Source organism: Caretta caretta, chromosome 7 (genome assembly GCF_965140235.1).
Source record: "Caretta caretta isolate rCarCar2 chromosome 7, rCarCar1.hap1, whole genome shotgun sequence".
NCBI classification, from domain to species: domain Eukaryota; kingdom Metazoa; phylum Chordata; order Testudines; family Cheloniidae; genus Caretta; species Caretta caretta.
Genome location: NC_134212.1, coordinates 62,923,395 through 62,947,652, shown reverse-complemented (window position 1 = coordinate 62,947,652; position 24,258 = coordinate 62,923,395). Strand labels below are relative to the sequence as shown.

General features: G+C 44.9%; 2 protein-coding genes across 3 annotated transcripts in view; both read left to right on the top strand.

Moving 5' to 3' along the window:
• Positions 1 to 278: 278 nt before the first annotated feature.
• Positions 279 to 8,393, top strand: LOC125640162 (dual specificity protein phosphatase 26-like). Its single transcript, XM_048858385.2, has 3 exons — positions 279 to 427; positions 5,467 to 5,684; positions 7,976 to 8,393. Exons 1-3 carry the CDS (start codon positions 279 to 281, stop codon positions 8,185 to 8,187), a joined length of 579 nt encoding a protein of 192 aa, XP_048714342.2. The 3' UTR covers positions 8,188 to 8,393.
• A 5,723-nt stretch (positions 8,394 to 14,116) lies between these two features.
• The window catches only part of LOC125639798 (dual specificity protein phosphatase 13B-like), a 30,330-nt gene continuing 20,188 nt past the window's right edge, over positions 14,117 to 24,258 (top strand). For both annotated transcript variants that reach the window (XM_075130762.1, XM_075130761.1), the window contains exon 1: positions 14,117 to 14,256. The gene's annotated coding sequence lies outside the window, so the exon portion shown is untranslated. The remainder of the gene's footprint in view (positions 14,257 to 24,258) is intronic.

Here is a 24,258-nt window from a genome sequence, read left to right as displayed (position 1 = left end):
CGTTTAATTCGGGCATGCAGTGCGATATTGTGATTAACCCTTGTTTATTGCATAATTTTGTGCTGTCAGTTAAAGTTTCCATTTCAGCCATGACATGGTGCCAAATGAATCAGAGGGGCTGGAATAAGGCATGCCATATTTAAAGAGATCCAGCTGCTTGGAAACCTCAAGTGTCAGCAAAGAAAACATAGTTCAGCAGGAGCTCCACTATCTATTCCTCAGCAACCGTACCTGACCGGGTCTCAGATTAGTTATGTTTTGATTTAGCTTAAGGGTCAATGTCTGAAGATGGTCAGAACCTTCCGAACCATCAGCGTTTCCCATCCGCCATTCCTTCTGTCAAAGAGCTGGAGCGTGTTTTGGACAGCTGCAGGATGGAATTAAATCATGTGGATGAAGTGTGGCCTAACCTGTATATAGGTGATATGTAAGTGTTATTTGAAACTGAGCCATTCTTTATGATTATCCATGTAAACTGTCTCACTATTTTACTTGGTGATATCTGTTAAACGACTAAGAGTCTTAAAATTGACTTTTAGATTAGAACTGGAGTGTGCATTACACACTAAAGAAAGTACTTACCATACCAAGGAATACAGTTAGGAAAGAATTCCCGTGTGCAATATGTTTCTCTATTATTTTACATTTAATTATTACAATTCTTTTATTAATGGATTTTACAAATGCGCCAAACAGTACATTTTCAAGTTGTGCACATAACTGAGGCACAGAGCTCTCTAAATTTGGTATAGAATATTTCTCATTTCATGAGTCATGTTTGGTTTTTCACGAGATTTCCATGAAATGGATATTTTCACATCGAAAAAACGTAACATTTTAAAATTTGTTTTTAGAGCAAACTGATCTTCAGCTGGAGTTTTTTGCTCACTAATATAACCATTTTTAAATTAAACTGGAGCCATTACTTTTGGTTAATAAGTCTGTGATGAAGCAGAGAAACTGCCTGCCAGCATGGCAGGGATTAAGGATGGCCTTTGGGCCCAGCTAAGCCTACTCTGTTATACCTGCAGCCAATGCCAGGCCTGGAGGGGGTAGAAAAGGAGAGAGCCTGGCTCAATTCAGGGCTGAATGGTGAAGAAGCAGGAGCTAGCTACAGCCCCACCTGAAAGGAATGATCACTAGCCTGCAGGCCAAGTCAGCCACTATGGAGCATGTTCTGTCTCTCAGCCAAGGGAGATTGCAGAGAAGAGCTAGGAGCCTCCAGTAACTGGGTGACTGCACCCCAGAGACATTGTGGGGTTTGGCTTTACCAAACTTACGGCTGCCCCACCTGAAGGAGCCTGGGACCGCATCAGGATGCGGCCCAAGATCCACGAGAGGGTGCCTAGGGAGGCAAGCCATCCCAACAAATTGAACTATATGAGCCATGCCCCAAACTAAAGAGACACTGGTAGGAAGTAGCCTAGGATTGCCAACTTTCTAATTGCACAAAACCGAACACCCTAGCCATGTCCCTTCCCTGAGGCCCCGCCCCTTCCCTGAGGCCCCGCACACTACATTCCCCCTCCCTCAGTGGCTCAGTTGCTGTTCCCCACCCTCACTCACTTTCACTGGGCTTGGGCAAGGAGTTGAGGTGCAGGAGGGGGTGAGGGCTCTAACTGGGAATACAGGCTCCAGGGTGGGGCCAGAAATGAGGGGCTCAGGGTGCGGGAGGGGGCTCTGGCTGGGGGCATGGGCTCTGGGGATGAGGGGCTTGGGGTCCAGGACGGGGCTCCAGGCTGAAGCCGAGGGATACGGAATGTGGGAGGAGGCTGAGGGTTGAGGCAGGGCGTTGGGAGGGGATATGGGCTCTCAGCTGGGGGTGCGGGCTCTGGGATGGGGCCAGGGATGAGGGATTTGGGGTGCAGGAGGTGGTTACAAACTGGGGGGTAGGGCCGAGGGATTTGGAGTACAGGACGGGGCTGTGGGTTGAGGCAGGGAGTTGGGGTGCAGGCTCTGAGCTGGGGATGAGGGGTTTGGGGTGTAGGAGGGGGCTCCGGGTTGGGGGGGGGCTCAGGGTTGGGGCAGGAGGTTGGGGTGCAGGGGGGTGAGGGTTCTGGCTGGGGGTGCAGGCTCTGGGGTGGGGCCAGGGATGAGGGGTTTGGGATGCAGGACGGGGCTCTGGGTTTGGGGGGGCTCAGGGTTAGGGCGTGGGCTTACCTCGGGCGGCTCCTGGTCAGCAGTGCAGCAGGGCTAAGGCCTGCCTGTCCTGGCTCCGCACTGTGTCCCAGCAGCAGGTCCAGCTCCTAGGCGGGGGTTCCAAGGAGGCTCCGCGTGCTGCTCTCACCCACAGGCATCGCCCCCCCAGCTCCCATTGGCCGCAGTTCCTGGCCAATGGGAGTGCAGAGCTGGTGCTCGGGGTGGGGGCAGCGTGCAGAGCCTCATGGGCCCCCCGCCTAGGAACTGGGCCTGCTGGCTGCTTCCGGGGCACAGCGCAGTGGCAGGACAGGTAGTGACTAACCCACCTTAGACTCTCAGCACCGTCGACCAGACTTTTAATGGCCTAGTCGGCAGTGCTGACTGGAGCCACCAGGGTCCGAAAACCGGACACCTGGCAACCCTAAAGTAGGCCAGGGGAGTGGATTTAGACTCCCTCCTTGGAAAGCCCCCTGTTCAGGAGTCAACTCACACAGGGCCCTCGGCTGGGACCTGATTAAGTGGGAAGGTCTGGGACACCTACCGCCCACTGTCTGAAAGACTGAGGCATCTTGACCAAGGAAACAAAGGGTTGGAAGTTGGACACACCAATCATTAGGCCATCTGGACCTCCAAGCACCCTTAATACAAAGTTATTTTTGGAATATTTTTGCTCTATTTTGGAGCTGTGGTAGCTATCCCATTCTTAGACCTTGACTCAGCAAAGCACTTAAGCACATGCTTAACTTTAGGTATGCTCTTAAATACAATTGAAGTCAGTAAGATGTAAGAATGTGCTTAAAGTTATACATGTGCTTAATGGCTTTGCTGAATCAAGGCCTTAAGAGAGATGAAATTTTTCTTATAAGCCCAATTTAACTCTGTCCTACAGCTCTCCCAGAAGACTCTAACCTTCCTAACACTTTCTGTGCTGCTTCTCAACTTTTCCCGAATTGTAAAATTTCTTATCTTATTTAAATACACACACTGACTTCTTTTCATGATGGCTTTAAAGTAACTGTACAATCTGCACTGTTGGCCGCAGAAATCCAGAAAAGGAAACATACGTGTTTACTGCTTATTAAGTATTTAAGTATGTGCTTAACTTCATGCTTAGTCCCAGTGGGCCTACTCCCATGCTTAATATTTGCTAGATCAAGGCATTTAAGTTTCAAAGGTGGATAAATTAGGCCCTAACCAGAAAGCCCTTTGCATGCAGAACTCCCACTGGAGTTGATAAACATTCCATGCTTGGAGGGCTTCCTGATCTGGAATCGTAATAGAGAAGTGTCATTAGGGACTGAACAACTGGGAGACAAGGATATCATTCCAGCCCTACAGAGGTCACCTGCACAAAGCCCTTTGACATGAATTTTGTGCAGGGTGGCTAGGATTTCACCCTGTATTTGCTTCTTTCTGATGCATAAAGAAACATTAATTTTGCCAACTGTGCAAGTCTAGAACCCTGTTTTTATATCAAACAGGTCCCCCTGCACCATCAACAGGCTTAAATATTTGGAGATAATAATCATAATTACCATAAGAGAAGGAAGGAGCTACTACTGATTCTTTAGCCACATTTCCCTGTGATTATATTTTGAAAACTGGAAGTCTTAGCAATAAACAAACAGAGCATAAAATAATGAGCAAGCATGTGGTGGGGAAACAAGAACATATGTTTTAAAAATTGAAACAATACTTTACATTTCAAATTCTGCAAGTGCAAATCATGAGTTCTAATCTGCTTTCCAAACCTGTTGGATTTGAGGTTAGTGACCCTGCAATGGTGTAACGGAGGCCTTGTCATGCTGGCGACATGCCACAATTGATGGCTATCTTCATTGCATTTTTATTTTAAAATGCATTTATTTTGTTGAAGGGTTTAATAATGTCAGGGGAAATCTGTATTCTTTCAAAAGCATTTTTTAAAAATCCCTGGTTTCCATTCACAGTTGAGAACAGTGTCTGTGTATGCTCTGCAAAGATTCAATGGCCGAAAGGGCTGAGCAGCTAAACAAGGCAGCAGATCTTGAATATTGAAGAAGAGCACAGAATTATTTAAAAATTGAAATTAGTAAAAAGAAAAACTACAGGGTTTAACTGGAATTTATCAAGAACTGCAGACAGGATTTTCCCCCTCGGTTGAAATCCGTGGGACCATTTGCACAAGCATCAACTACTGGAGGGGAAGGGAAAGAAATAGGGGGTGGAATCAATAGAAGTCTTTCCATTGAGTTCAATAGGCTTTGGATCAGGCCCTTTCTGAGCAAGCCTGTGTCAGTGGAGATTAATTAGCATCAGAACTGTGCCATACGGTACAGTAGTCCGTAGCGCTATCATAGATTTAGTTTTGATGGCCTGTTTCCTGAGAATTAGCCCTGTATAATCACTTCAGGAGGCTGCTCGGCAAGCAGAAATGAATGAACAATCTAGAGTTAAGACTATATTTTGCTAATAAAGTCTTTTTTCATCTTGAAAGCTAGCTACCAAATTTCTTATCTCATACTGTGCAAACAACCCTAACCTCTCTCCTTTAAAGCAAAATACTAATGACTGCCTGCTGTATGCTGCCGTTCATCACAGAGGATCCTAAGTGCTCAACAAACTGACTATTACATTGATGTACATGCATCACCCATAATTAAATGCAGTGCCCTTTGGGGTGGAAAGTAAAAGCCTTTGAACAGTGCAAAGGAATGCTGCACAACAGTTCAGGGCAAAACACAAAGAATGCCCTTCACAAATGAATCTAGCTGCTGAATTTTAAGCAGGCAGAATGTAATTAACGATTGGAATTTAGTCAGGTTCTGTGGGCTAACACTCCTAGTCCTGCAAAAATGCATTCTGAAATTATTACAGATCGAGGCAGAATGGCTGCAGACGAAATGAAAAGCTTGACTATGTCCTTTCAATCTTGGGAGATGCTGAACCCATTGTCATGCGCTCAGGGCCAACAAAACCCCTCGACTTCAGTGGGACTGGAGGCAGCTTTGCATCTCTCAGGATCGGGCTTTTAATTCTCATTAAAACTCATAGGGACTTTCACACAGAGAGAGAGGAGGTTATTTTCATAGAGATGAAATCTCTTTCCATATTTACATGCAATTGCATATTTTCTATGTGCAGCTCCTATGTGATCATCAGACTAGAAATTACAACTTTCTGTCTCATGCTTGGTGTTATGCCATGCAAACAACAGATCTCCAAGTGTAACAGGCTCTGAACTGCTCAGTGATATTCAGAGTCAATTGGGGCATCAGGGATTTGACCACATCAGACTCTTTCATTTAATACCTTTTCTTGTGACCTTTAATACCCAATTTTTCGTAGCTTGATTGCACATGACAAGGAAGAACTGAGGAAACTTGGCATCACCCATGTACTGAATGCTGCACATTCCGCATGGGAAAGTAAAGGAGACCAAGCTTTCTATGGCCAGGAAATCCATTATTGTGGAATAGCTGCAGAAGACTCAACTGATTTTAACCTGCGTGTGCATTTCTACCCTGCCTCAGAGTACATTAATAAGGCACTGAGTGCTCTGAACGGTAAGTGCCTCTCTTGAGAATACTCTGTGCTTATGTAGTACTTTTATCCCAGGATCATCAGGTGCCATACAAACATTATCCAACACCGCTGGGAGGCAGACTACCACAGCACACTCACCTCTGGAGCACCTCCAAGGGGCAGAGTGTGGTATCACAGTCCTTTTCTTGCCCCCTCCCCCCCTGCCCCAGGCCAGCCTTGCTGTGTCTTGAATGGCTTGGCCTTCTGGCCAAGTCACAAAGTCTGAATGAACCCCTTCTAGGGTATTAAAGAGTCCAATAAATGGTCTATTTTGCCCTCAGTAGGGTCTTCAGCCCTGGCTCTGGACCCTTTAAATTCAGCCCTTTGTTCAAGCTCCCAAATAAGCTCCATCCCTTTCTTGGGGTTTATATCACTTTACCTGTAGCCAGTAGGGGAACCCAGGCCCCCCATTACTCTGGGTTTCCAGCCCAGGAACCCACTAAAGAGCCATCAAGTATTGCTCAATCCAATTAGTTGCTACTTGTTCCCTGGGCTTCTTCCTAACTGGACCCTTGAGCTTCACCCTTACCTCACGCTTAAGGTTCTCATGTCCTCTCTCCCCTGGAAACCCAGCTATGCACAATGCAGCCAGAACCAAAAACTCTGGGTTATCCCTCAACTTCCTGTGGCCAGAGAGGTGCACCTTTCCTCATCCCTCTGGTCCCTGCCTCGAACTGGCCTACTACAGCCCTGCAGCTCCTTTCATCTGGGCCAGCAGGGCCCTGATGGGCTGTCTCCCTTTAGAAATGGGAGAAAAATGGGACACCAAGAGGTTAAGTAACACACACAAAGTCACACAGCAAGTCAGTGACAAAACTAAGCATCCAGGCTCCACATGGGCCCCCTTTTAATCACTCGACCAGCATCCCTTTTTTTGAACAGAAGGAAAAAGGCCTATGGAGGATGATGTTGTAGTTTAGAGAGTGGTTAATATATAACAGCCGGGATATGATGGCACCAGTGTTCTGCGTTGATTCATCAGAATGCAAGTGCACATGAACCATTCCTTCTCTGGTTACAAAACAGCCAAGGGCAGATGTTGCAATAAGGTGATTTTATGATACCAGCTATCACAGAGAGATGTGTCAATGAGCCATTGACAAGGTCCAGGGTCATGCTGTTTCCTTCTGTTATAAATCCATCAGGAAACAGGCCAGCACCACCAGTAATTACTGTTCACTTATGGAATGGATCACTGTACTACTTAGAGGGCTAGATTCACCCCAGCTAGCATCCACTGCACCTCCAAGAGCCAACAGTGGAGCTGCACTTCAGAGCAGATTCATCCCAAAGGAGAAGGCAGGCAGTGTTTCCCCTCCTCCCCCACCACGACCTCTCTCGAAAGGATCCACCAGGGAAGGCAGTTGTAGATTCTGACAGAGGCTTCAGTAGGGACGTGCTGAATAAACACACCTCCCTGCAACCCTAGACACACCCAATTCCCCAACCACCACAAGCTTAGTTTGGGGCCACGATAGCTCCTTCTAGGCCAGTTAAGGGAAGGTGGTTGGGGCTACTTTCTGCCAGTACTGCCTCCCCTGCCCCCGAGAGGATTTTCTGCCTCAGGGGCCATGCTCCATAGAAGATGATGTGAATCAGGAGGGAATCTACCTCAGAGATACCTAATATCTTGTGGACTCTGAAGTCTGACCCCCTCTATTTAGTAGGCATCCTCTTGCATGCTGCGAGATTGCACTAGCTATGGTGAAACACAATAGGTACTGGCCCTGTAAGGCCAGTATAAGAACCTGTGTGACCCAGTTGCATCTTGAGTGCCATACTTATTTTAACACCCATGAGAGGCACCATATGTTGAGCACTGACCTCCAGTTATCCACAGGAAACATATGGCACAGGCAGCAGCAGCAGCCCTACAAGCTTCTCCCACAATACCCCTCCAATATTCCTCAGTGCCTTTATTGAGTGAACACCTCTGGATTTGAGAGCATTGACTAGTCTCTGTGACCCAATGAGTACTTGGCTTCTCTGCCAGGACTGCCAACAATGCCACATAATAGTGCTGCATTTTGAGCAGGAGATACCTGTCCAGAATTAACTTGCCTGAGACCCCTGACCTATTTCATATACTGGAGGATGAACACCTATCACATTAGAATGGTTTCTGGTCATTGACCCAGGATGTATTCAAAGCAGTGTCCAAGAGGTTAAAGGTAGGGTAGTCCATTATCAATATGCTGAGCAGCCCAAGACCCATTGTAACACTTCTGAGCAGACTGGAGCAGCACAATTCATCTTTGTTTCTCTTTTTCAGGAAAGATCTTAGTTCACTGTGTCCTTGGTAAAAGCAGATCCGCCACCTTGGTGCTGGCTTACCTTATGATCTACCATCACTTCTCACTGACTGATGCTGTCCAACGTATCGTCCAGCACCGAGCCGTTTCACCAAACCGAGGGTTCCTGAAACAGCTACACGACCTAGATGTTGAATTGCAAGACAAGACAAACCTGTGTGAGCTCTTATAATATGGGGGGGAAGAAAAAAGATCAATAGTGACTAAAAAATATGAAGTGTCGCAGAGTGTTAAAGGAAGCAAAAAGATTAAATGAATCTGAACCAAAATTCTAGTACCAAAGCCTACCCCTCTCCCAAATTTTGTGGACAGGGGATCTCATAATCTGAACCTGAATCTGGCTCTGAATTTCACATCTGGCTCCTCTCTCTCTCTCTCTCTCTCTCTCTCAAACTATCTTAACCCTAACCTTGATCTGAATAATCCTGATCTTTGGGAAGGTCAAAATCTAGATCCCAATTTGTGGTTTTGGCCTATCTCCAAGAAGAAGCAGTGAACTAATTGTCACCTGTTGAGTCTCCATTTGTATCCGCTGCTCTTCTGGTATTGATTCCATATTTCACAGTAATCCTGGCTGAGGAGAACCCTGCAACAACCCTAACTCTTGGTCAGGTGCAGTTTGCTTTAGCTGCTATTAGAGATGGGTGGCTCTCCTCTCATGGAGTTTGAGAATGGGCCACTTTTGTGTGTGTGTGAATGTTTGGTTTTTCTACAGTTTAAACCCACAGCTTCCCTTTTTCCCACCCCTGCTCCCCCAAGGGAGAGTCAATTCAAAAAGGGAGGGCGGAATGAATTTCTCTGTAAATGACAGCATTTATGCTCTATATTAAGGAGAGAAAAATCTATCAATGCTAGGCTGGCCTGAGTGGATGCCTTGGAAGCTACAAGTGCACTGTACTTACATCTTTCAAAAATCAGAGACTCTCCCCTCCCCTCTCTCTCTTTTTTTTTTTTTTTTTAAACTCTCGTGCTGTATTTTCTTGGTACTCTGTCCATTGTCTGTTCCATTTCCCCCCAGGGATATTTTTCCTCTCTCCCATTTTCCATTCCTTTTCCAGCCTCTCCTTAGCTGAAAGCAAACCTCATCACATTTGCGTTTGAACCAAAACTTGCAAACTCACAGAGTTCTTGTGGATTTGAAATGTCAAACAACTTGACTCATCCCTGGTTAACGTGGGCCTGGAACAACCCTCCATGTACTCACCTGGGGGTATTTCCATGGGTAGTTCTTTTACTGGCAGTGTTTCTGCTTTGGCACTGCGCCAACATCTTATAGAAGCCCCTTCATTGTGACTTCATGGAGTTTCAGGAGTGGAGCTGGGGAGTCGCCACATGCTCCTTGACACCATCCACCGCAGCTTGCCCAGATTTCTGCATTAAATTGTATTTACTTTCTCTGTCTCCTTCCTGTGCCTGCTGCTCAGCAGCTGCAGGGAGACCCAGCCAGTAGCAGTGCTGTGACGTCACAGAAAACCACACAAGAATTCAGAGGTGGAAGGGAGTTTCTTTCCTATGAATCACTAGGATCTATGAGGTTGGGATGACTCCCCCACACCCTATTAGGCACAACTGACAGGAAACTCTGCAAGTGGAACCTTAGGGAATTTTCTCTCTTCTTTTGTGGACTTCTCCCTGGAAGAGGCTGAGCTGGCCCACTACAGCTTGGATCTCACACCTTCTGATTGTCCATCAAATCCTGAGATTGCTGCAGTCTGCATTGTTCCACTACTCTAGCCCTGTGTCTATTTCTTGGTTTGTTGAATATATTTGGTTACGGAGGGTGTTCTTGTTTTTCAAAGAACCGGACATTCTTGTGTAATTCTGCATTGTGTGTGTTTTAATACCCTCATAGAGCAACTAAGTACCATTATTAGGGGTACTATGAAAAATATATACAGTGTCACTTTAATGTGGAAACTTCATTTATTTGGAATGTGTATACAGTTACACTGTGGTTTGGAAAGCTTTGCTTTTGACAGTTTTATCTGAGTGACTCATTCAGCAAATATCAGGTTTCTTCAAAAAAAAAGAACAGAACAACAGGTGAAAAGGCCTCTATTCTCATTTGATGAGGATCAGGGCAGTGTCAGCCTTGCTGCAAATACAGCTGGTTATTGCAGCAGAATCTCTCAGATGCAGAAAACAATGTTTAAAACAGAGATCTGGGGGTTACTGGCTCCTGACATTTATCAATGCTTCTTTGAAGAACGATCTGACAGCTGCATACAGCAAGACCTGCTTTCCTCTCTGCCCCATAATCAGTTTTCAAACTCCTGCTTTAATTCACATAAAACTGAAGTGAACTGATGAGTCAGTTACACATCTAGGCTTTCAGATGGGTTATATTTCCCATCCACCACAAGCTGTGACAGCCATGCAAACCAACTACAGATTCACCAGCGATGACAACACTCCGGCCCAGATGCCAACTGCTCCCCAGCCAATCCCACTCCATGCAGCTGTCCTTCCCAGCCAGTAGCCTCCCCTCTATAATAAAAATAGCTATACATTTCATTATGTTAAAAAATAAGCACCAGAAAAGCAAGCACTGGTTGCTGCCTGTGGGAGTCTGTATCCTTCAAGGAGTGTTCTCCGTGGCCCCAACCCTTTTGCTCCCCAAACCTTCCTTGTCACTGTCAGCTGTCCTGCTGTTCTATCTCATAAGACATAAGCCCCTTAAGACAGAGATTTCCTCTTTTTGTTTTCACCTATAAAGCACCAGACACACCAATGGTTCTATATAAACAAATTATAATCCCCATACCTTCCATCAATCCCAGCCCTTTTACCACCGCATCTCAGCTTCCTTGACCATTTTTGCATTGTGATCCCGTATTCTCTGGAACTGCCTTGGCTAAGAGGCACCACAAAAATACATCATTGTGACAGTCAGGGTCTCGACACCCTCAGGGGAGAACGGGGGGTGGGAGTGGGAGTGGAGGGCAGAACCCGAAAGAGAAAGCAATTGAATCACACAGTGTTACTGTGTATACAAATATGTCAAGTAAGGTCTTTTACCAAAGCTTGTAACATTCAGAACTTGGTCACTATGAGCTATATGGACTGTGGTTATGAATGTTTGTATTTGTGTAGTTATGAAATGGTGATCATAATCTGTGCTGCAACATTCAGCTCCACCCCACAACAGGGGGTTCGCAGGCAGGCAGGGATGGGCTGCCTCCCCATCCAGACAAGACTAGCTCCAAGCACCTAACATTGTACAATCCAGGAGCAGACAAATGGTGGGCCATTAGCATTAATAGGAAAACACAGACATCCTGGCTAGAATTTCCCCACTCTAAATAACCATGAGTCACCATGCCAGGAGAGGAGGGGGAAAAAGGCATGGAGGGTGGGGAAGGGGGTGGAAGCCCTAAACTTTTAACTGAAGTTTTTATCCAGAAACTGAGGCTCAGGAAGCGGTCAATGAAATTCCCTCTAAGACTAATGGCATGCCAGGAAACTCTTCAGAGGCAATTGGAAAAGGGGATTTGTCTAATGTAGAGGCATAAAGCCTGAAGTCGTGTATTTACGTTTATTTTCTGTGTAACTTGTATGTGTTTGCTTTTCTTTCTGACTTCAGCTTTGAATCTGAGATATTACTCTTAAATAAAGCTTTTGTTTGTTTTTACCCCAAGCAGGCCTCTGGTGTGCAGACTGTGTGGGCCAAAGGGAACTTATCACTGGGGGGCTGGTTTCATGCCTTCAGCAGTGATGAACCAGAGGGAAAAAGTCAGAGTGTCTGGTAGTTAACTTGGGGTAGACGGCTTTGTCGAGACTTGGGACCAGAAAGGCTGTTGGGATCACCCTGCAAAGAGGAACCAGGCTGGTGGAAGCAAAGGGGAGACCTTTAGACTCATGGTCTGGCTAGTGGTGTCAGGGCTCTAAGTCACAGCAGCATAGCATGCAGGCACCCAAGATGACAGGGCAGGCAGTGACAGAACCCCTTACTGGTTCGGGTGATCCCCAAAACATCACAACCATGCATTCTGAAGAAACGGCACCTAGTTTAGGGAGCATGATGCTGCTCCAACAGCAGCAGAGGCAGAGTGCAGCTCTGGGGAGGATCTGTGGATGGGAAAAGCAGGTGAATGGGGGAGACAGAGGAAAGGACTAGGTCAGGATGAAGGCCAGTTGCCTTTTCAAGAAGAGCCAAATATCTGTCAATAAGGATGGAAGGAGAGGAGGGTGGCATTTTTAAACATTTAATGAGGGGTGGGATACAGAGCCATCCTCCTCACGGTTGCCATTTCAAGGTGGTAGTAATCAATGGCGAGCCAAGGTGGTAGTAACCCGTGACTGTTACCATCCAATGGCTGAGTGGTAGCCCATGGAAAATAAGGCGGTGGGCTCCAGTTCTTACTGGACAATTGTCCATATCACTGAAACCACCACCAGTGCTAGAGCTTAAATGTTCACTCTTGTTGGCAGTCCCAGCTGAGAGGCCAAGGACCCCACAGACTGTGGAGACCGAACTCCCCTCTCGCCCCAGAAGGAAATAACTGAGGCGCATCGGCCAGGTGACATGGGGAAGAATGTACTGCCACTGCCCATGCTGTAGCTGTTCTGCAGGGAAACAAAGGACTTCAGTCTCCAGAACTGCCAATTTTGCATCATTTGTCCAAACTAAATTCAGAACAAACAGCAGCTTGTATTAGATAAACAGGGAGAAATGTATTTGGTTTCCTGAACAAAATCAAACCTTAAAATATATTCTGACTCAGCTCAGTTAAACAGGAGTCTGGTTTGGGTCTTTCTCCAACCACTTGCCCATCTTCACTTCTCTACATGCATGAGCTACGCCTGCAAGTTAAAGTCTGAGGCCCCAGGTCAGTAGTCCCTGTCAGCCCAGCACTTAAACATTGACTTCAGTGGGAAGTGGGCACCTGCTCCACCAAGTTAGGTACCTGCTTCAGTGCTTGGACAGATCGTGCTGAACTGCTCTGCTGAACTGGGGCCCAAGAATGAAAGCTGAATTGGGGACCACAGAACGAGTAAAAACCAAGTGGAACAACCACAAAATATGATGTTGCTACAGATCATGGCTGGCAGATCAAAGCAGAGTTAGTTGTCCAGCTCCCAGTGAACTTCAATAGGAATTAGGCACCTAGCTCCCATTGGCTCCTTTGAAAATCCCATCCAACACTTTACAGTTGTATAGCTACTGAGCATCCTACTTAGAATTGCCATACATTCTTCTTCTTTTTATCCCAGAGGTTCACCATTTCAGCCCCAAATTCTCTCTTGAGCATATTGACACAAGTAGCATGGGACCCAGCAGTGCGAGAAAATCTGAGGTCTGAGGAGTTTAATTTGCATTTTTTAAAGGAAACAAACACCACACAAAGCAAGACTGGCACTTCGCCCAGCTCCGCTACTTATGCAACAGAAAGGCATCTCTCATTTCCCTTGTCAGCCCCTTGGACAGAGACAGAGAACTGCAGTGATAAAGAAAATACAAATGATGCCCCAAATTCACAGGATCAGCTACATTCCCCATTCTCCCTCCCTGCCCCCGACCGCACAGTTCCCATCTTGGAACTGGCATGGGAAAAATTTAGTCACCAGCCCAGATTTGTAAAGGTATTTATGTGTTGCTGTGCTCAGCGGTGCAACATCTAATTTTCAAAAGAGATTTAGGCACATAGGCGTCTATCTCCCGTTGACTGTTGAGGGAATTTAGACTCCCAAGTGACATCGAGTGCGGCAACATTTAGACACCTATAAAAATCTGGGCCATCATGGCTAGGTGGGGCAAATGGGCTAGCAGGGTGTTCTTTTACCTCTGCTGACTTAAACTGAAATCCTGGAAGACCAATGTTGGAACAGCAGGAAGGAGTTATAAGTCAGGATTGTAGTACCTTAGCAGAGCTGTATCAAGCAGCACCCATCTGCATTGTGTGTGCCTCTAAACAGATGGAAACTGGCTAACGTATGAATTTAAACTCATTGGCCAAATTCATCCCTGGTGTCAACCCAACAAAACCAGTGGAGTTACCCAGGAATGAATCAGACCCAGTGTATCCGAATTGCTCTGTTATTCAAGGACAGTGTGGCCTAAGAGACACACATAGTTGGCAGCCTGTCACAAATTAAAATAGAACAAGAATTACAAGCAATGCATGACCCATGGCTCACAGACCAGCCTCAAACAAGACTCAATATCCAGGTGTCTGGTGGAAAAGCAACTTCACAGGACTGGTCTAACCAAGAGATTATTGTAATCCATCAACTTTGGCAGGTACCAGTTTTCCATACGTATTACAGCTACTGCAGACTGCCTCCTGGGAGCAGCTTGGGCAGGCGTATGCATGCTTGTTATCGGCAGTGTGAATATCTCTGCCTTGTGTCACTGTGGCACAAAGCAGCTGGACGATTTCAAAATCATTTAAAAAGCACTATAAAATTAGGGCTCCGGTGCGGTTGTTTTATGACTTGCACGAGCAGCCATTGCCTAGAGAGAAATTATCCTCTTTATTTCCAAGGCTAAAGGTTCTTTTAGCATTCATCAAAAGCAAAGTGCACCCCTGATAACACAATGGGCTGTTTTTATCTACTGCAGCCTCTTTCCCTTCTGCATAATTTCACATTTGAGATCTCAGCACTTCACATGTAACTCATTTCATTGTGTCTGAGATTGTTTTCACCAGCTGGACTTGTATAGTTACAAGAGAGATTTACTTATGTCCTGAAAGATATTCTTTCCAAAATTCTTGCTCCTTTAATCCTTAGAAAAACAACTCTTGAGTATGCTTGTTATCCTTCCTTCCTGGAAGCCTGTCAAACGCTTGGCCTCAGTGATCCACAAAGCCACTTCATTATTCTCCTTCAAATCCTTCCATAAACCGCTCCTTTGTCAGGCTACAAAAAAACCTGACAATGGTTAGGTTGTTAATGTACTCAGACCACAGCACCATGTGGACCAATATTGTCTCAGTGCATCTTTATATTCTCTTATGGGTCTGTCTGTATCCATCTGTTGTCTTATGTTTAGATTGTAAGCTCTTTGAAGCAGGGACTGTCTTTCTGTTCTGTATTTGTACAGCGCCTAGCAGATTGGTCCATGGTGCAGACTCCTATGCACTATGATAATACAAACAATATCTTGTAGCAATCAGTTCCCCAGGCTAATAAAGCAGTGTGGGTGGGGTGGGGTTCAAAAGCATGAATAATAGTTAGGTGCCAAACCTCCACAGACTCCCATTTGTGCCTTTGAAAATCTTCCCGTTTGGAAAAATTGTTCCCTTTGATCAATTTTAAATTTGACATCTTTCATTTTAATTGAATATCCCCTTGTTCCTATTATCAAAATGAGTGAATAAAAGTTCCACATCTACCTTCTCTATCCTACTATATTATATTTATATATAGTGATATGAAAGAGGTACAAGAAAATGAGAAAGATAGAAAATGTGTTGTCTGGTTGCTAAAAAATGGTATTAAATTATGGCAGTGCCTGCTATACTTAAAAGTTTCACTAGGAAACCTGATTTTTATGGGATTATAGTCTAACTGTGAACATGTTATAGTGAAGGTACCAAAGAAAGGAACTCTCAGTGACTGTAATAACTGGCGTGGTATCACACTTTTATCTGTGCCAAGCAAAGTATTGTGTAAGATCATAGTCCAGCATATATCAGAGGCAGTTGATAGCATTCTCAGAAAAGCTGGTTTTCGGAAAGGGCATGGATGCACAGACCAGATCTTCACTCTACGAAACAGACCAGAACAGTGCTTAGAATGGCAACAGCGACTCTGCATAAATTTCATAGACTTTGAGAAGGCTTTTGATAGCATTCACAGGTTCAGTCTATGGCGCATTCTGCAGGCTTATGAAATTCCTTTTCCAATAATCAACATCATCAAAAGCTTCTATTTCAACTTTACATGCAGTGTTGATCACAGTGAGCTTAGTTTTGAAGTCAAAACAGGAGTACATCAGGGGTGTGTTATGTCTTCAATCCTCTTCAACATTGCCATCGACTGGATAATGCGGTGTACAACAGAAGACATGCCAAGAGGCATAAAATGGACACTCTTCTCATCCCTTGAAGACCTGGACTTCGCAGATGATGTCTCTCTCCTATCACATACCCAACACCATATACAAGAAAAAACAACTCGACAATGCATTCAGCCAGCAACTTGGACTGAAAATCAACCGCAATAAGACAGATATCATGACCTTTAATATTGCCACACCATCATGGATAGAGGATTATGTTCTCACCAAAGTAGAAACATTCACATACTTGGCAGCACCATTAGCCAGGATGGTGGAACAAGGCATGACATCCGGAACAAAATCAATAAAGCCAGGAACATGTTCAGGAGCTTAAATACAGTCTGGACATCATCAAAATACAAAACCAAAACCAAAACTCAAGATTTATCAGAGCTGCATACGTTCGACACTACTTTATAGTGCAGAATGCTGAGGAATCAGAAAGTCTGACATGTCCAAACTGTCTTCATTCCATACAACCTGTCTCAGAAAAACCCTCTGTATCTTTTGGCCCAGAACAATCTCAAACCAAGATCTATTGACACAGGGCAGTCAAGAGGATCTGAGCACCATCATTGCCAGGAGGCATTGGAGATGGATCGGTCATGTGCTTCGGATGGAAACTGATTCCATCACCAGAGTAGCAATAAAATGGACACCTGAAGGCAAGCGAAAACAAGGCCACCCGAAAACAATATGGCGAAGAGCTGTGGAAACCGAACTGAAAAAACTGAGGCACAGCTGGGGAACCATTGCAAGACTTGCCAGAAACAGACAGGAGTGGAGGAGCTTCGTCACTGCCCTAAATGCCAGAGGCGTAATAGGAACATGATGATGATGATGTGAATATGCAGCCTGTCCTGAAACTCGCAGCTACAAATGTGATGAGTGGTGGGGGGATGGAGTGGTCTTTCATGTCCATGTTGGAGCTCAGAAACACCCTCCATTTCTCCCCAAGCACCCTTAGATATATTTATCTTCCTTAGGGCACCAACCAATGAAATATAGATTTAAGATAAGAATTAATACCTTGACTATAACTCTCTATATACCCATCCTTCTACTCAGCCACTTATATTTTGGAGCTTGTCTAGACGAACACAGTGCACAGCTGGCTAGTGAGGGATAGATTTACACCTCAGCTTGTTATGAATTAAGGGTTCATGTTGACCCTGCTGGTGCACACTAGAAGTTCCCTAATGTGCTTTAATCCTGTTTTAAAGTGGCAGCAGCGTCCATGTGAACACTATGTGCGCAGCAGGCTAGTTTGAGGTAGACTTATGCCCCAGCTTGCTGTGAACCAAATTTTCATATAGACAAGCTCTTGATTTATTTTTTCCAGAGGAGGAAAACTGTACTCCTCTGCCAAATGGTGCCAATGGCTTGATCACCAGGAGTTGCAGGACTGCTCTGTATTTACCTATCTATAGTTAGTAGTTAAGCTGCCCCCAGATAACAATCCAGAATATGTAACACAGAATATGTCTACACTGCAAATGAAGGTGTGATTATAGCATGGGTAGGCTTTATTCTACATCACATGCATTGTCACAACAGCAGTGTAGATGTGGTGACACAGGCTTTATTGTGGGCTAGCCACCCTGCAGGCTTGGCAACAATATTTTCGTGCTTCTGCTGCCAAAGAGAGACCAAAGAATGTAACTAAGTAGAACCAAAACTGAATCCCTGCTTTTGGAGTGGATTTGCCCTTCTGGATCAGAGCACTGGTCTTTCTATCCAGTCTGAGATTCTGCCTTTGGCACTGGTCACTTGCAAGGGTGTCAGAGAAGAAGGGAACAGGGAGAATCCAGCTCAGTCTCTGATCCAGCAATGCACTTAGGTATGTACTTAAGTTTTAACATGTGAGCATTACCATTAAAGCCAGTGGGACTAATCATATAACTAAAGTTAAGCATGTGCGTAAGTACTCTGCTGGATCAGGTTCTAATTGTGCAGAACTGTGCATGAGGGATGAGCGGGTTAATTCTGAATCCACACAAGTGGACCAATGTGCTCCATAGGGAAGCTGTAAAATGTGGACTACAGTAGCGAGGGCAATAACCATACAAAATTAGTCCCGTCCCCACAAGGCAAACTTGGCTCCTACTGCTGAACACAAAGGGTGTCAGACACAGTGTGTACTGCTGCTTGATGAGTAATTAGCAATGGGCGGGGCAGGAGGTAGATTCATTCAACAGAAAGAAAGCACAATGGCATGCAGAAACGCTCTTTTCTTCTTGCTTCTCTCTGTTTGATTCTGGTGTGAGGTTGTCCTCCACCTTCTTGCTACCACTCTGAAATGAATCATGAAAAGACCCAGAGTAATTAATTTGCTGCAAGCCTGAAAAGCAGACACTGGTAGTTCAGTGCATAAGTTATACGCTCAGGAATACACTTCAGTGGCATCTTTTCTGGAACTACCTATTCCTAAGAGTTCTACAGACCTTTAGTTACTAGAGATGGGACAGAGGTTGGAAGTTCCAATCCTGGTATGAAATTCCCCAATGTTCAGGCACATGCAGATCCAGGGGGTCAGTTCAGCTTGTTTTAGAGGGGCCAGCTGAAAAGCTTGGAACTAGAGCTGAACTCTGTCAGAGTTCAGGGACGTGTAGGGGTGGGATTTTGGTGCAGACTCATCTCTGGCTCTTTCTTTATGTGCCCTTTACTGGCTCATAGTAAATTTTAAAAAATTCAACGCTGCAGACAGCTATAGATTTTAATTCATACACCCCCGACTCTTACCAGAAGGAAAAAAAAATTCAAACCCCAAATTCTTTTCAAACCCCTAGTGACAAGCTAACTATGTGTGTGTGTGTCACCTGCAAAACTGCAGCAATTAGGGCTGCAACTCAGCCAAAGGCTTGATATAAGCACATGCTCAACTTGAAGCTTGTAAGTATTCCCCTGACTTCCGTGGGACCTCTCACGTACTTGGAGTGCACAAGTTTGATTCCTTGGCTGAATCATGGCCTAGAAGTGCTTCTTCCAGAATCGGTTCACTTCTCTTTTTCCTTGTGTGGTCGCACAGCAACACCTAATGGTGGAGGTGGTGAATTTCTAGCACTTACTACCACCATAGATAGACATGCAAGTTACTGTAATACAGCAATATCTCTTTCATTCATAGGAGAAGTCCAAGTTCTGTTTTAAATAATGGTCCATGGGTTGGGCTGTACATTTAGGACTACATACTCTCCTCCATCCACAGCAGAACCCCCAAAGGCATCAATGGGAGGTTTACACAATGATTAAGGGTGAAATACGGCTTTTATGTAGTAACTAAGGCTTCGTGTTTTGAAGCCATTCCCTTCCTCTCTTTTGTGGCAGGTTCTTTAAGTTTCTCTTGTCCAGCTCCCCCTGGGCTGGCTGCAAACTGGAGTTACCTCTGCAGCCTGGGAAGGGGACTCTGCATCACCCCTTTCCCTCCGGGGGTAGAGTCCACTGGCAAACAGTCCATCTCAATTTTCCCTTTCTCACAGTGACAGCAGAGAGCTTTTTGTGCTGTTTCCAGGGTTTTATCTTGATTGGTTCAGTGACTGACTAGGAGAAAGGGGAGCCTATGCTACAAGGCTTCGTTGCCCTGGGCGCTTAAAGAAAGTCATGTCTTCTCCCTGAGACTCAGTCTTCCCCCAGAACCATCTTCTCTCTCCCCATGTCTACCTCAGCTGTCCCCATCATCATCATTCAGTAGAGTCTACTTTGAACAGAGTAGCCTGGCATTGGATGCCACCTCCTTCCTAATTACTCTTTTCCTTTAAGGGCCAGTATACCCTGTTACAATTCCCAACTTGACACAGCTTAACAGGGCCTGATTTTTAGAAAATGGTGAGCACTCACTGTCTGAAAATCAGGCACCTTTAAGGTTTCTGAAATTCAACATCCAGAAATTGAGGCATCTAAAATCATCAGTCACTGGAAAGTTTGGACCTAAACTTTTAGCTTAGATTTTATCATTATTACGTGCCTCATTGGCAGATGGGAATCACTCAGGGTGAAAACTTTGCACCTGTAGGACCCCAGCTATCACTGCTGTCATAAATATAAAGGGAAGGGTAAACACCTTTAAATTCCTTCTGGCCAGAGGAAAAACCCTTTCACCTGTAAAGGGTTAAGAAGCTAGGATAACCTCGCTGGCACTTGACCACAATGACCAATGAGGAGACAAGATACTTTCAAAGCTGGAGGGGGCGGGAGGGTGAAACAAAGGGTTCTCTCTGTCTGTGTGTTGCTTTTGCCGGGACCAGAGCAGGAATGCAGGTCAGAACTCCTGTAAAGAGCTAATAAGCAATCTAGTTAGATATGCGTTAGATTCTGTTTTGTTTAAATGGCTGATAAAATAAGTTGTGCTGAATGGAATGTATATTCCTGGTTTTGTGTCTTTTTGTAATGTAAGGTTTTGGCTAGAGGGATTCTCTATGTTTTGAATCGGATTACCCTGTAAGGTATTTCCCTTCCTGATTTTACAGAGGTTTTTCTTTTACTTTTTCTTTAATTAAAATTCTCTTTTAAGAACCTGATTGCTTTTTCATTGTTCTTAAGATCCAAGGGTTTGGGTCTGTGTTCACCTATGCAAATTGGTGAGGATTTTTATCAATCCTTCCCCAGGAAAGGGGGTGTAGTGCTTGGGGGGATATTTTGGGGGGGGAGACATTTCCAAGTGGGCACTTGTCCTGTTATTCTTTGTGTAACACTTTGGTGGTGGCAGCTTTTAACCTAAGCTGGTAAGAATAAGCTTAGGAGGTCTTTCATGCAGGTCCCCACATCTGTACCCTAGAGTTTAGAGTGGGGAAGGAACCTTGACAACTGCCCTTTCCCCCCACCCCCGTCTCACTTTCCCTATATTTGTTTGTCTCCTCCTTCCTTCGCTTCCATCCCTGCAATAACTTATAGTCTCCACCACCACCCATAGGCTTCACTCCCATCTGCCAAAATAATCAAAAGAGCTGGTCTGAAGACAGCAGGGGTGGACACAAAGTGTTCCTGAATCACAAAGTGTTCCTAAAATGTTTATTCTTGGCAAAATGTTCCACCCAGTGGTCTCCAGTGGAATAGTCCTCTCTGGTCATATACCTTGGAGCCAAACTTTATAGGATCAAGAATCCACTCCTAGGCAACGGTCCAGCTCTGTAGATCCATGGAGTTTATCATAATCCACCCCTGGTCTTGATGATTTTAATTTACCCTTTCATTCTAGGCCACCCGTTCTCCCGCACAGAGGCCTATACACAAGCTAAGTGTGGGGTTTCCTTAACTTGTAAATGATGAGAATACAAACAAGTCACTCCAGAAAATTTGAGGAAAGCATTTTCTTCACTTAACTCCAAGCAGCTGACCTGATTTTGCTCAAACTTTCCAAACCAAATTTCATCCCTGGGCTGAGTCTCACATGGAAAATCTCAGACTTCAACAGCAATTTTTCATGTAAGAAAGTTATGGGAAATTGAAAAAGTGAAAAGGAAGGAGAATGGAAACAGGAGTTCAACCTCACTTATAGCTTCTGATACTATGAAAGTTATTTACAGGACATTTATCTTCAGTACACATACAGCATGGGGACATTTTAGATTCTCTCCGTTGTTAAGGACACAGCTCTGAGCCTGACTTTGACCATCCCCTAACTTCACCACAATTAAAGCAACCTACCTGAAATGCTACAATTGCTCTTTTCTATCTACCTCATCATTAAATGGTACCCATCACCATAGCATCTGAGCATCTCATGAATTCAATTAATTTATCTTCAAAATATCTATGGGAGGTAGGAATATCCCCATTGTACAGATGGGGAGCTGAGCCACAGAGAGACTAAGTGACATGGCCAAAATCACATAGGACCTTTGTGTCAGAGCTGGGAAATGAACCCAGATCTCAGGAGTCTTAGGCTATGCCTACTCTACCGTGGTAAGTCGACCTACACTACGCAACCCAGCTACATGAATAACGTAGCTGGAGTCAACGTACCTTACGTCGAGTTACCGCAGGGTCTACACCGCGGGGGGTCGACGGGAGAAAATCTCCCGCCAACTTACCTTACTCTTCTTGTCGGGGGTAGAGTACAGAGGTCGACTGGAGAGTGATCTGCAGTCAATTTGGCAGGTCTTTACTAGACCCGCTAAATTGACTGCCAGTGGATCGATCTCAGAGCATAGATCCCAGCTGTAGTATAGACCTGCCCTCAGTCTAGGGCCTTAAGCTACCCTTACTCCATTATATTCAGAAAAAATTCTGAGGCAAATCATACAAGATATTAAGGAGCTATATGAGCTTTTAGTTCCACCCTAGACCACACCGGCATTATAATGGGTGGTAGAGATCCTAGAATGGGAAATTAGTAGATTTGATGCTTGACTTGTCCTTCCCCTTCTACTTTTGTCAATTAGACCCTTCTATAGTATTCTATAAAACTGTAGTCTGAGATTTTCAGAGCAGCCTAAATTATTTGGACATCCAACTCCCATAAAAAATTAATTAAATTAGGAATCCAAATCCCCTAACCAGCTTTGGAACCTCACCCATAACCTTCTGCAGTGGAATATGTGTGCATAAGCTTCTGTAAGCTTCTGTTAAAAGTATTGTCCAGGATTGGCTTGAGGCAATGTTAGCTGAATCACCATCCTTGGTAGGTAAGATAAAACTAATTAGCATTTGATGCTAGCTCATGCACAGCAAGAAAGAGGCAGGACATGAAATGCCATCAACAGGCTGAAATTAAATAGTGAAGACTTGTGGGGGAGCTACAGTATATATGTTTGACTGTCTCTTCCAACATCCGGAGAAAGCTTCAGTGGGAAGTTGTGGCTCTGAGATGCCAGAACTGACCAGTGAATTTTCTTTTCAGCCACATACACAAGAGACAGTTCCAAGAAATAGGGACTTAACAGGGTGAAAAAACCAAACATTTTATGGTGCAATCAAATCTGTATAGGAAAGTTGACCTATGCTTACCTGAATATTTCCTTTCTTTGAGCAATCAGGTCCACAGATCCAGCTCTCCCGGAAGACAAACGGATCATTCAGAACTGAGACAGAAATGGACATCTAAGTAATTGGTTTTGTCATCATTAGGTGGAATTTACCATGCTCTGCAGTAAGAGAAATTGTTTTAAATATACGTTGAAGGAAAAACCCTCAATAATCTAGAACTTAAGGAAATAGATTCCTGGCTGTGGAAATTATCTCAACTGGAGGGAACTTCAGTAGGTGGGGTATTCCCCTCCTGATGGTGACTGACAGATCTGGTTCTGCCCCGAGGCTGCAAGTGGACTGAAGTATCCGTTGTAATGGATCTGTAGACTTTGACACGAAGACGAATCACTGTTCTCAGTTACTTTGTCCATCTTGCTATGTATTTCAGATGCCCATGAAAAGATGCATTTTGGGGAACCCTATTTAAATCTAAAGCCTTCTTGATGGGAAGGAGACTTTCAGCTAGACCATACAAATCACAGGTAACTTACTTTGCCGTCTCCCTGGCAGCACCAACCATGACTCTGCAGAGATACTGTTAGTGTCTGGGAATCCTCCAAACAAGTATTTTTTGCATGAGGAGCTGAGGAAGACCCCTATATTTTATACTTAGTCTTGCTGCCTCCTGCATTCATGGCATCATGTGATAAGTCAGCTTGATTACTTGTGTCTGGTGCACCAAAAGTTTACACCTAAACTCTCTGTCTAGGTTTCCATACCATGGTAAATAGGATTCCCATAGTGGCATCTGGACATGGGGCTACATGGACAAAATAAACACTGATCCTGGTACCAACACCACACAGAACAATGTTTTCCTGTCACTGCCCTACTTCCGACAGGAGGAAATGCAGCTATTCATTCTTGCATCCACAGTGTCCCATTGAAACTGATTTCAGCCTGTCAACCCTTTGAGGCAAGCTGGCCTCAGCCTTGCCCATTAGCAGCTATCACTCGGCCTTTCTGATGAGCTGGCAACATAATAGCTAATTAGTGACACCACCCCCCTCACTGGGTGTAATTAGAAACCGACCCTAATGAGTCAGGCTGCACACTTGGGGGGTGACTGATTAATTGTCTTCTGACATAAGAGGCAGAGCTAGGCCTTAAATAGAGGTAGGAACTCAGTAGATGGGGGAAGATCCTGGAGGAAGGGAACAAGTGGAGTTCCCCTGTGGGAAGAATCTGGGTAAGTCAGACTGAGAGACCCACAATGAGTAGAGTAGGTTTCTGTGGGGGAGCCCTGAGGTAGGGCCTACAAGGAAGCCCAGA